General features: G+C 34.0%; 1 protein-coding gene across 1 annotated transcript; it reads right to left on the bottom strand.

The window, feature by feature from the left end:
• Positions 1-7,634: 7,634 nt before the first annotated feature.
• On the bottom strand, positions 7,635-8,961 carry LOC145126395 (uncharacterized). The gene is made up of 3 exons (XM_079061770.1): positions 8,757-8,961; positions 8,467-8,678; positions 7,635-8,373 (listed from the first exon to the last, which is right to left on the bottom strand). The coding sequence occupies exons 1-3, from the start codon at positions 8,959-8,961 to the stop codon at positions 7,990-7,992; spliced, it is 801 nt and encodes a 266-aa protein (XP_078917896.1). The 3' UTR covers positions 7,635-7,989.
• Between the last annotated feature and the right edge of the window lie 4,794 nt (positions 8,962-13,755).

Genomic DNA, 13,755 nt, shown 5'->3' with positions numbered 1-13,755 from the left:
ATGGCTACATGAAAGAAACTAAAAGTATAATAAGGCTATATACTCGTTGCATCAACCCACAAATTCCAAGTTTAATTGGCCGATTAATAAGCCCAAAAGTTAATGATGTATATAGCATGTGAGACGTTTTGGTAAACAGACCTTTCAGAGAAAAGGTTAAAATTTCGGTAAAAAGTATGTGTCTATTTTAATAAAACAAAATTGCAAAAATGGTCTCTGTTGTATGTATTTTTCTAGGGTTTTAATCCAAACCTCGATTTTTTTTGGATTGATGGTCATTTTAAGCTACTTTGCTTGCAGTTTTTGTCTCTATCCAAACTAAAAAGACTATTATATCCTTAATGAATTTATTTTTCATTTTTCTTTCACTTTTTTATATTATTATTATTATTAAATATAAAAGTTGACCCACTTATCCACCTCACCTCTCTCTCTCTCTCTCTCTCTCTCTCTCTTTCTCTCTCTCTCTCTCTGCAAATTCACACACACACACACCTACACTTGTACTTCTGCATTTCCTCATCTGTTCTCTTCTCTCCTTATCGTCGATCGAATCTAGAATCTGTGGTAACAAGAAACATTGACAAGAAAGTGAATTCCAAGAAACATACATCCAACAGAGGCGACGATATCTTCTCTGAATTTATATGCAATCTCTTCTTACCTCATCAACGATTTAGGAAGGATTTACACACACACACACTTTTTGAAATCGATTGAGAAGTTGAAGACATATCAGGGGACGAAATTGATTTCAAATATGTCAAGATTCAACCACCGTGGATCTCTCAAGATTCAAACCCAGTAAACCCTAATGAAATATTAAATCAATTTTGTATCTGAAATCAATTTTAAGGGTGAAATCGAACCATGATTATCTTCTGTTAATCTCAGATGACTCGATTAATACATCCTCTGTAGTGAGGCATCTGGGTTTTTTTTGCTCTTGAAGTTTAAAGTGAAAGATCCGGTGTGACAACCGTCAACTTCAAAGTCAAAGTCAAAGTCAAAAAGTCAAACCGGTCAAACCTAACTAGTAATTCTATGTTAAAAGTTATTCTATGTATAAAAATGTGCATTTGTATGTCAAGAATTCAAGTGTCTCGGAGAACTTATGTGTTTAACAATGCAAAACCCTAAGAAGGGAGTTAAATGCACCAAAACACGACTATGGACCCTTTTGGGGACTTAAAATAATCATAAACGAAGCATAACGGGGTTCACGAGCCTTGCGTTGCAAGTCTATACAATAATATTGTCTAAAATTAAATTTCTCCCAAATCTCTTCCAAATCTCTCTCAAAATCTCTCTCAACTTTTCATAGTCATCCGGGTCATCCCGACCCTTAACTTGGCCAAAAACCGCTTGAAACGGGAAGTTTACTTGAAAAATAGCCCTATAGGACTGAAACCCTAATAGAACCGAACCTCTTGGAAGCGAAACCCTAAGAAGCGAAACACCTCTTTTGGGACCGAAGCTTCTATGACCGAACTCTCTCAGGACCGAAGGTCCCCTTTCAGGACCGAACTTAGCCCCTTCTGAACCGAACATAGCATCCGATACCGAACCTCATTTGGACCGAAGTCAGCAGGACCGAAGCTCAAGTACACCCGAAATGAACCGAGCCCTCAGTCCATTTCGCTCCCCTTACACCTTCGGACCCGAGACCCACCTTCGGACCCGAGCCTTCCCTTCGGTTCCTTCTCCCTACTCTCGGTCCTCAACACCAAAGAACCGAACCCCTCGCAGGTTCGCTCCTTATGTCCGGTTTTCGACTACTTTCGTCTGTTAAGCCCGTTTTTGACGTTTTTTACGGGGATTTTTCACCAAATTCATATTTTTAGTATTTTAAACTCCCTAAACTCATATTTTAATCACATCCTAAGGATTTATTAATTATAAATCATTATTTTACATTAAAGAAAATAGCCTAGGATATTTTATGTTACAAGTGGGCCAAGTGTGTCCACTTGCCTCCATGTGTCACCTCCTCATTAACCAACCCTATCCACATCACACAAACCAAGGCAAACATCCTATCAATCTTGAAATTTGCTCCATCAACCTCCTATATAAAGAAATCTCTGGAGGATTTCTTGGTTTGCCTTGATCATTTCCTTCACCATCAAACACTTACACTTCTCTTACCCCTCAAGAAAGCTTCTTTTTCTCTCTACTTCCAGCCACTTTTTGAAGGTGTTCTTGAGATATTACTTCAATTTTTGGTAAGTATTTCATCTAAACTCAAGTGTTATTCCATGTTTTCATAACATCCTTGAATCATCTACCCACATTTTAACACCAAAAATCGTTCTTAGGATCATCCAAACTTTCACGTGTTCATCAAGTGTTGTTGACTTGATACTCCTCGTCTCCGACCTTCCACTCTTCAAGAAATCACTCAAGTTGAGATCATACCCCTACATTTTCCGGTTTTCTTTAGTTTTCAGGGGGGGGGGGGGAATACAAGTTAAAACACCAAAAACTTAACTAAACTCAAACATCATCTTTAAACAGAAAAGTTGAGTTCTATTCACGGACTGTTTTGACCATCTTAAACTTAATATCTTTCAAAACTGTTTAATATGCAAATAATTCAGGTTTATACCTTTAAAATGACTACTTGCACATTTTCATACGATTTTTCTACAATTTATGACGATTTTTACAAAACAGCCTATCATTTCAGAAACCACTTCGGACTAGTCTGTGAAGTTGGACCTTTTTACACAAGTTAAACGTCACTAAAAATCATGATAAAAATTATGAATAAAATAGACACATTTTCTAGACCCTCAGAGTTTACGGATCTAAATTTCGACCTCTGACGATTTTTCTATAAATTTTTCCAATAGCAGGAACAGAAAAGTTAAAAACTATAAATAGTTAACAATCCTATTTACACCTTGTAACTTGCTGAGCAAGGTGTGTAGTATTATTTGAATACATGTTGCTGATAGTACATATTATTTACCTTAGTTTAAAGGTATGAATCATATACAAAGAAGTACTACCACTGCAAATGATTATAATAAATTATAATAAGTAAAGTTAAGTCTATTATACACCACAAACAAACATGCTAAACTATAATAGGTATAGTTAGGCTGCATATATACAATACAAACATTAGGATAAACTATAAATGGTATAGTTTATGTTTCTTTTACATTTCGAATTCATAACAAAGAACAAAAATGGAGTCTTAATACATTAAAGGCTACAAGCCATCTTTTTGAAAACACAGAATCCACCAGGTTAAACGTCATCATTGGCAAAGTGATGACATCTTCAAACTAGTTTTCTTAATAGCAAAACTACACAATTGTAAACTAAGTAAGGTATTTATACTTACATATTTCGGCCTTGGTTCAATTAAGGCTATAACACACTTTACGAAAAATATAGGATTTTCTGGAAACATTATGGACTTAAAAACCACACAAAAAGGGGTTTTATGCACATACAAAACTACATATGCTATTTTAAGTATGGAGATTTACTTACGAAAATAGTGTCTTAGTAAATACATAGTGGATCCGTTCGATCTAAAAACTTTACTAACATGTACACACCAAGAAATCGCACCAGGAACATATTTTGTTTACTAGTCTTTCGAATTTTGAAACATTCTTTAAAAACATGAGAAACACAGATATATTTTGGTCTTAAGACTCAAAGGCAACATTCCATTTTTCAATATAGACATGGTTAGTATTTTCTCATCTTCAGGATGATAAGTACAAGTGAATAAAGAAAACAAATTTATAATCATAAAAATATGCTTAATTCAAAAAATTTGTTATCTAAGTTAATGGAAAATATTTTTGTCGAAATAATCAATTATTAAGTATGTAGGATATTACCACTAAGGGATTTTGAGTTTTGCATCATCCTTAAGCTTCAATAAAAACATCAACTAATGTTCATCACTTTCAAGTAAAAATCTCTGCAATTTAAACTTAATTATAGTAAATCTAATCAATAACGTTATAGAAAAAGGTAAGGTTAAGAATAATTACATAAAGTTATTGAGTTAGATAGTTGGAAATCTAGCAATTGTAATTTAACATTTATGAGACCGATTATTATCTTCAAAATTGGAAGTATTTACTATATTAACAAGAATTAAATACAAGGTGACTGTTTTGCCATTGATGAATTTTTGTACCATCGATGTACACTGAGAAAGAAATAAAATAATTAAGAAGATATATTATGTTGATTTGCAAACATATAGGATGGTCAGTTCATAAGTTATGGCTTTAAATTTGGGGAGGATTTGAATTTTATTTTAGGGATAACAGAAATTGGTGAAGGTTTGAGCGGAAACATTGATGGACAACGTGTTTGACCAAACATGGGTCAAGATGACGTAAACAATTTGATCTAAGGGTGGAAAAGGTATAAGTGAAACACAATAAAAAATATTTATTGTTTTAGATGATGAAATAAAGTTTCTCTTTTAGACATAGAATTCAATCTTCTATTTTGTAAATGTAAATGTCTTACACTAGGGTTGTGGTGACTTAGTAAGACATGTGGAAGATATGGCGGATAACCTATTGACCCATGTTCAAATCCTGACACTTCTCAGCCTCTGTGGCCATGGAGGTTCGCCTGCAGTGAGTCCAGGGCATGAGGCATAGCCTCATGTTCGCAGCGGGAGATTAGTCAGTGCGCGAAAGCTGACCCGGAAACCCTCGTTAGGGAAGTTCCCTTTCCAAAAAAAAAATGTAAACGTCTTAGTCTTCGCCTCTCTCTAGCGTCATTGTAGTGAGTTTTATTATTTAAATCTGTAAAATTGTGGATATCATTAATATCTAAAAAATAATAATATTTCAATGGTAATTGTTTTACTAATAAATTTATCAATAAATTCACAAGGAACTATAAATAATTTTTTTAGAACGGTTAAAAGATTTATAAAAGTTTATAATTTCATAAATAGTTTTAGTTTGCTAATATTTATATTGAAGTTGTAATGATTAACATTGTAACAATGCTGACAAATTCACATTCAAACGGAATAATAGAGTAAAAAATGATTAATATTCTAAATTCATATGAGTTTAAACCCAAAAGGCAAATAGATGAATAATTCAACATTTCATAAAACCCAAAATGTATTTAAATGATCAAAATTCTAACCCAAAAAACGAATAGTATGAAACAAAGTAATCAAAACCAAACCCAAAAACCAAATAGTATGTAAACATAATATGAAATCAACCGTACTCAAATCACCCAACTACTCATATAAAATCATGAAAATCATATATTATTTTTCTTTCTTTGGAATTAACAGTTTTGACTTGTCTTCTCAAGAAGTACGATCTATCATTGATGTTAATGATCGTTTGGTTGAGGACATTGTTTCCAGATTATCAACATCGTAAACATCTTCCAAGTTGTGTTTTAATTCTTCATGTGTAGACACTTTTTTAAAGGACGTCCACTTAGTTAGTGGACTTGTTGCAATACTTTTATCAAGATTCGAAGCGGATGTGACGTTATCACCAGTAAACGAAACTGCATCTTAGATATAGAAAATAAATTCATATGTCAATCTAAAAGTTAATAATATTTTAAAGTATTTAAAGTATTAGATTTAGTTATATTATATTCAAAACCTTTAAATTTAATGTGCCTTAACATCCGAATTTCGCTGATAAAACGTTAAACGAATCGGATTACGACGCCTATATTTGTAGTATATAGAAATATGTTAGTTGATCAACTAAAATATAAAAAACGAATGTAATAAGTGTAGTGTTTGTACTATGTTTCGTAAAAGAATGTTACCTATTCGATGTTAATTTTTTTTCCAATTCAACAGCGATTTTATTATCAACATTGAAGTTTGAGATTGCATAACCATCAACATTGTTCTTCAAATTATAATGAGAAATTTGAATTTTGAACGCCAACTTTTTATCTAAAAGTAATTTGAAAGCAGACGGATAAATCTTCATATTACCCTCCTAGAAATGAAAAAATTAACGGTTATAAAAATAGACAGACAAAAAGTAAAAATTAGTTTTATGTAAATGAAGTTAATATCGATAACCTCATTAAACTTTTGAAGCAACTCTTGTGTGTTTTTTTCCAGAAGTTTCTTTGCGTCACGATCAAATAACGTAAGTGACACCACGCCTGTAAAGTCTTGTAGTATAATAGTGATTTTGAAACTAAAACCATTGATATAAACAAATTCAATAATATAAAATTAGAAAATTTAATCGAAGATTATAATAATATGTATAAAAGAGTTATTGAAAACCTTGGAACAATAGATACGTCTTTGTTCATTCAAGTTGAAGTGTAACAATAAAAAACTTCTTTATCCTGCTTTTGGTCTGCTCCACTAGCTTTATCATCATGCATTAAAACGAATTTTATGGCTTTCTCTTGACAAACATAGGTCAACACATTAAAAAATCAATGTAAAGGGTATAATTTTGTTTCTGTAACTAAATGAATGAAACTAATATGCTTAAAATAGATTGATTAATTTTTTCATGACCTCTCAACAAGAACACAGTAATAACAAATAATAAGAACATAGTAAATGCAAGAAATTGAAGAAGAATAAGGAGAACAGAGTAAAGTAAGAGCTTGGAAAAAAGAATTGGAGAAGAAGATTGCTCAAGAAGAACACTATAAATCATAAGACTCAATCCAAAATCGTAAGAATAACCACGTTAGTGTAATCGTATATATATATGATGTTTTTTTGAATAAAGAAATCATTATCTTCTAAAAAAATTGGGATCGTAAGATATCATCTTGGAGATTTTCGGCTATTCATCTGGAAAAAAAAGAAAGATTTCAACTATATTAATTCAAAACTTCAAATTAATTGACTTTCTTATTTAATCATTTTTAAAATTCAAACAATTATCTCAAATTGATTTCATTTTATGTGGGATATACTGGAAGATAAATTATGAATAATATTGACTTTAATTTTAACTCTTAAATATTTTGCTGATTTAATGGGATTAGATTAGATTTGGTTAATAACTTAATTATTGATATGCTTGTTTAATGAGTTTTTTAAAAAATAAATAAATAAAAAACAAAATATAAACGAGTTTGAATTTGGAAATCAAAAGGTATAAATAAGGAAGTTAAATTAGGAACAATATTAATTAGAGAAACTGATATCATGTATATAAATAGAATGATATGTTTCAATTGATAAAATAATTACTGAATTTAAAGATATTATAATTATTACAGCTTCTATAATTAAATGTAATTGTGTTTGAATTTTATTTGGGGAAGATGATGTTAGTAATTTGATCTAAGAGTGGAAAACGTAGGATTAAAACACAATCAAAAGTCATGATTGTTTCATTAATGAATTAAAGGTTCTCTTTTAATAATATTTAGAGATAGTAACGAAATTTCACAATTCTTTCAGTAATTTATTAAGCTATGACATGATTTAATATTGGTTGAACACATAGCTCATATAAAAATGTTTAATAACTAAAAATAATATTGACAATATCTGTTTTTAATGTATGAATCACTCGTTGCTCACAGGTAAAGCTAAAATTTTGCTTGTAAAGTTAAACAGTACAAATATTTTTCTGCCATGTTCACTAGCAGTAGATGGACACGCGTCATGTTGGCTTTGTCACATAAAGCATGATAATAAATGTTTAGGTAATAAAACATTATAATAGGCCATGGTTACCAAGGGCATTATGGTAATTTTAAGTAGACCTTTTGTTGGGTTAAACTATGCCAATAGTTATAAATAATGATTAAAATTTTAAAACTTAAAAGCTACTTTCATGTAAACCAAGGAGAACTCGACACCATTCTTGGTCAATAGCATCCACTAAACCAAAGCCACTTAGGGGTTCCCACCACCGACAACGCGTAATTCTGACCTGCTTTAAGATCCATTGGGCCCTTGTGAGCCCATTAGAAACAAAACGTTGTTACTCGTTACTACATACTTACATCCATAATCTATTCTTCTTCTAACCCAGCTACATTCCTTAGTCCCCACCCAATTATATAAGCCGCAAAACCAGCAATTGCACCATTGAAAAGGGTTCCCACCACCGACAACGCGTAATTCTGACCGGCGATCTTCGCCTTCGCGATTCCGAGAGCCGCCAGTGCGAGGGCGGAGAGAACACATGCACCAATGAACTTGAGGGTGTCGTTTTGGGTAAACGGGATGAGAACGATGAATGAAAGGATCGGAGCACTACCAAACAATAGAAAAGCTCCGAAAGTTACTAAGCCTGTCTTCCATGGCTTCTCCCCTTCCTCCGGTGATAATATTCCATTCTGGGCCATCTTTTCCTCCACCATTATGTCGCTATACTTTGCAAAGATTTCCACAACCTGGGCGAAAATGATGGTTGTAAGTTGTAACTTGTAAGTTATTGTAAACGATGATGAGGTTGACTCATTTTTACAGTAAAATGTGTTAATTACCATTGTTGCATCTTCATGGTTCATCCCTAGAGCTCGATACCGATCAAGTAACGATTGTTCTTGAAGGCGGCGACAGTTAGTGACGTCCCATTCCGTCACGAGTCTCTCCTTCGCCGCCACGTCATGCTCTGTGTTACTCGAAACATAGTCTCCCATCCCCATTGATATCCCATCGGCCACCAAGTTTGCAAACCCCAAAACCAACACATCAACTGCAATAATCAAACACGATCGTTAAATGATCAATCTCTCAAAAACTTTAGCACGAGAGACTGGTTTTGAAAGTTCACCGGAAGATAAACGGCCGGCGGAGATGGAAGAAATGAGAGAAAACGAGGTGACGATAGCATCGAGTCCGGAGTACACTATGCTCTTCACAAGTTCGCCTTTCCATGGCTCTTTCGGCCTATCTCCGCCGCTGTTCTTCTCTGCCACCTCCGTGTCTTGGAGCAAAGAGATGGTGGTTGTGGTGGCGCCATCGCTATTTCTGGACATTTTTTATTGCTACCACCGGTTTTTTTACTATGCGCTTTATAAAGAGTGTGTAGCTGATGTCGTGGCAGCTTGCATGCTTAATAACTTTTACACGTGTTTCTATCTGGTTAATACGAAAATTCTTGATTAGTGTGCGTGGCAGCTCGGGTTTTGTTGGTTATATAAACAGTAGTTGCACTTATGATGAACGGCGTGTGGTGTACACAGTTGGATAGACAGATAGTTCATAGTTACACGTCTGAATTTTATTTAAGATCTTGTGATAATATAACAAGAATTCATAAAATTGGAGAAATGTAAATAAGGAGGTCAATAGAAGTAGACAACATCCATTTTGGCTAAGTTTTAAAACTTTGACCGGTTTTTAACGTTATTCAACTCGTTTTACCAATTACACGACTAATAGCTTTTAAGTTAGAATTTTAAAAATCAAATAGTTGTGAAAAGACTTACGTGTGTTCTATCGCAAACATTCACAAAATAACAGCAAAAAACAAACAATCCCATGTAGACAGACGTGCACAAACCGGTTTTTTCTTCAAACTGAACCGGGTCGATTCTAATTCGAAAATAGCAACATCGCTTTAGCCCTAAACCGGTTCATTCATAAAAAAGTCAAACCTATCTAAACCGGTTCCATCGGTTCAAAATTGGTTCACACGGTACTAAACCGGTTTTAATGACTAAAATCTTGAACCGGTGCAAACCGGCGGTTCGGTTCTGAATCAAATTGGTTTATAGTGGACCGGTTTATCGGTTCTATAACCGGTACGGATCGCGAACCGGTTTTTTTATGCAAGTCTAACCCTTGTGTCTTTATCAATTTTATATCAAAACAAGAGCCCAATATATAAAACAATATACCGAAGCCCAATTGGAAATGTAATAAGAGCCCAAATAACTTTAATTTAGGAGATATAATGCTGTTATTTGTTTAATCCACTAAAAACAACAATATGTCATCCATGGACACAATAAGCCACTACCATGTCGACCAATGGCCCATATGTCATCCATATGTCATCCATGGACACCATAATCGACTACCATGTTGACCAATGACCCGTATTTCATCTATGGACACCATAAGCAACTACCATATTGACCAATGGCACATATGTCATCCATGGACACCATAATAAACTATCATGTTGACCAATGACTCGTATTTCATCCATGGACACCATAAGCAACTACCATATTGACCAATGACCCATATGTCATCCATGGACACCATAATCAACTACCATGTTGACCAATGACCCGTATTTCATCCATGGACACCATAAGCCATTACCATGTGGACCAATCAACAATATATCATCCATGGACACAATAAGCCACTACCATGTCGACCAATGGCCCATATGTCATCCATGGACACCATAAGCCACTATCATATATATTGACATGACCCGTACGTCTTTTGTATATAAATTTCGGTTTAAACAGAAAAGCATAAAGACGTATAGTTTATTAATGTTTAGTCCTCGTATATAATTTTAAGTTAAAATTATACTATGAACACATCGTTACTCTATGTTCTTTCTTGACCTTATTTATATGTATATACCCTATTTATCAATCTGTAACTACTTTAAATAAATTTGAATTACTAAATATTTAGCGGTAATTAGCACAGTTCGAATTTTTTATTAGCGGAGGTTCAAAGTATTTCACAATTCGTTTCCCTCCAACCTACACACGTTTATGCTGCATATTAGGGTAATTAAGTTTACCCATTAGAAATAGGATTTACATTTTCTGTAATCATCATCTCCGGCGGCTTATTGATCGAAATCTTTGTTCATTATACGCTATGCTATCGATTGTGCGCTATAGTGGTGCTATAGCGCCGCTATAGCGGTTCGCGGTAATCTACAACTGCTATTTTAAACTTAGCGTTTTCAAATAGCGGTACCGCAATTTGCGCCGCAATTAACCGCTATTTACCGCTATTGTCCGAACCGAGATAGCGCCGCTATTGCCGCTTTTTCATTTTCTTTCTTATTTGAGGATTTTGAATCAAATTTGGGCCATTTTATAAATTTGTAAATGAAAAAAACAAGTTTTAGTGAGTCCGGTACCTACATTTTAAAAAGCCCAATAAATAACCTAATTGGATAATTAAAATCATTCAAAGACAAATACCTGATCACAATAGAAACGCGACCGTACTTGATGAGGGCTTGAGGCTCGAGCTGCAGCTGCTATGACGATCGACGAAGACGAGCACACCTGCGACTGCGAGGCTGCTTCTTCCGACCTAATTCCTTAATTAATCGACCAAGAAAGCTTGAATTCGGTCTTCAACTCTTCACTCTTCAGTCTTTAGTCTTCGCCCCCTTCAATCGACCTTCACTGCATCGACTCCATTCTCCCTTAATCGGCTTCCAACAGCCTAACAGGTAATAGCCACAGCCTAATGCTTTCTTTTCTAGATAGTAGAGAGTAGAGACATACACATTGCATTGCGGATTAGCCACAGTCCACATGTATATTCACTTAATTAGTAGATTTTAGAATTTTACACTTACAATTTTCAAGTTTCAACACGATGACATTCTCAGATTTTATACTGTTCATCTGTTATACATATAATTTTACATATATGATATATTTCACTGATCTATTTCTTACATCTATGTTACATCATACATGGATATCAATGTGATGTAATCTGTTAAGAAAGTGCTTGAATCATACAGGTAACAACTTATCTTTCTGTCAAGTTATGTTTGTCAGTTTGTGTACTCATCAGTCATCACTCATGTGATGTATTCTGTTAAGATTTAGGAAATAGGAACATAAAAAATTAAGTTGTTATCCTGTTAATGAATAATGAGCAATGAGTAATGACATGTGAATATTGATTTTGAAACAGGTTTAATCAATTGTGAATTGGCAAATATGGAAGGGAATTCTTCTCATGCTTCTGTGAATCCGCCCACCACCACTCCTACTAATACGAGATCGGATGCCAATACAACTAGTGTAAATGGAAATAAAGATATGGCTTGGGAATGGGGAATTCAAAAGGATCCATTAAATAAACAAAATATTTGGTACACCTTGTGTGACAAGAGAGTATGTGGAGGGATCACAAGGTTAAAAGAACACCTTACTCATACGGGAGGAAATGTAGCTGCTTGCAGTAAGGTGACTACGGAGATCACCAAGAAAGTGCTTGAATCAATGAAAGAAAAAGATAAGAAAAAAAAGGAAAGAAAAAGAACAACAGAAATACTTAGATCAACAAGTTGTATAGACCTTTCTGAAAATGAGGACGAGCAAGACGATACCCCACAAGTTAAAAAAAGAAAGTTTGTAAGTTCTAGTAATGTACGGGGTCCTATTGATGATGTTTACAAGTCAGACCATGGAAAAGGAAAGCAAACTACATTGGATAAGAATAATCCGATTAAAGAGAAGTTGAAGAAGGTAGCTTGGAAAAAGATTGCGGTTTGGGCTTATTCGGTAGGTTACCTTTCAATGCCGTACATGATGAGGGTTTCCAAGATGCGATCAATGCCATTGGAGAATATGGAAGAGGTAATAAGTTTTTTTACCTTTTGTTTTGATTAATCTTAAGTTGTTAATAATATAAATGTTTATATTTACTAGATTTGGTAATTATATAAATGTTAGGTATGCCGGCTCCAAGTTATCATAATATGCGGGTGACATTGTTAAAGGACGTGTTAGAAGATACCCACAAGTTTGTGGATTCGTTTCGACCACAATGGAAGAAATTTGGATGTAGCATTATGTCTGATTTTTGGACAGACGGCAAGCAGAGATCTTTGATTAATTTTTTAGTCAATTGTCCTACTGGTACAGTTTTTCTAAAGTCGATTGATGCATCGGAGCATATACATAATGCTGAAAATATTGTGAAGAAGGTAAATGAGGTGATAGCAGATGTTGGAGAGGAAAATGTTGTGCAGGTAATATTTGTTTCTAATTAGTTATTAGTTATTACTTTTATTTTAAAATTTTATATCCATTTTATTAATTAAGTTCTTTTTACTTCTTATAGTTTATTACAAACAACGGTTCAAACTACAAAGCTGCAGGAAAGATTTTGGAAGAACAACATCTAAAATTATTTTGGACTCCATGTGCAGCACACTGTGTGAACCTTATTGTACAAGATATTGGAAAGAAAGAAGCAACAATCGCGACCGCTTTGACTGAAGCAAGAGCTATTGTGGTTTATATTTATAACCATGGAAGGATTCTCAATATGATGAGAAAGCTGACAAAGAATAGAGAGTTGCACAGGTCTTGTGTAACTAGATTTGCTACCCAGTTTTACACATTACAGAGTGTCCATGAGAATCGACACCATCTCCAAGTGTTGTTTGTATCTGAGCAATGGAGAAAAAGTGACTTTGCAAAGAAAGCTCCTGGAAAGAGAGTTGAGAAGATAGTAGCAAAGCAATCTTTCTGGGATGGTGTATATTTAGCTTGCCAAATATATGCTCCATTGGTGGATATTGTTCGTTTGGTTGACACAGAAGAAAGACCGTGCATGGGATACATCTATGATGCGATGAGTCGAGCGCAAGATCAAATAAGCAAAAATCTAACTGATGGGAATAATGACAAAAAAGACTGGCAGGTAGAATTTTGTCTATCATTCAAACAAGATGTAACGACCAACTTCTTCATCCCTTACATTCAGGTATAAATCTTTTACTTATTAGTTATTATTCATTAATTTAATTTAAAATAGTATGCCATTATTCGGTTTTAACGTTTTAGCGAATGACTTAATGTACAGCTGGGTGT

Source organism: Lactuca virosa, chromosome 7 (genome assembly GCF_052849685.1).
Source record: "Lactuca virosa cultivar CGN04683 chromosome 7, Lactuca_virosa_CGN04683_v6, whole genome shotgun sequence".
Classification (NCBI taxonomy): domain Eukaryota; kingdom Viridiplantae; phylum Streptophyta; class Magnoliopsida; order Asterales; family Asteraceae; genus Lactuca; species Lactuca virosa.
Note: the sequence above shows the minus strand (reverse complement) of the source record. Positions and strands in the feature narration are given on the sequence as shown.

Coding starts and splice junctions, on each gene's coding strand:
- LOC145126395 (XM_079061770.1), bottom strand. CDS start 8,961: ATGTCCAGAAATAGCGATGGCGCCACCACAACCACCATCTCTTTGCTC. Junction 8,679..8,756: donor CGCCGGCCGTTTATCTTCCG/GTGAACTTTCAA, acceptor TGATTATTGCAG/TTGATGTGTTGGTTTTGGGG. Junction 8,374..8,466: donor ACCATGAAGATGCAACAATG/GTAATTAACACA, acceptor ATTTTCGCCCAG/GTTGTGGAAATCTTTGCAAA.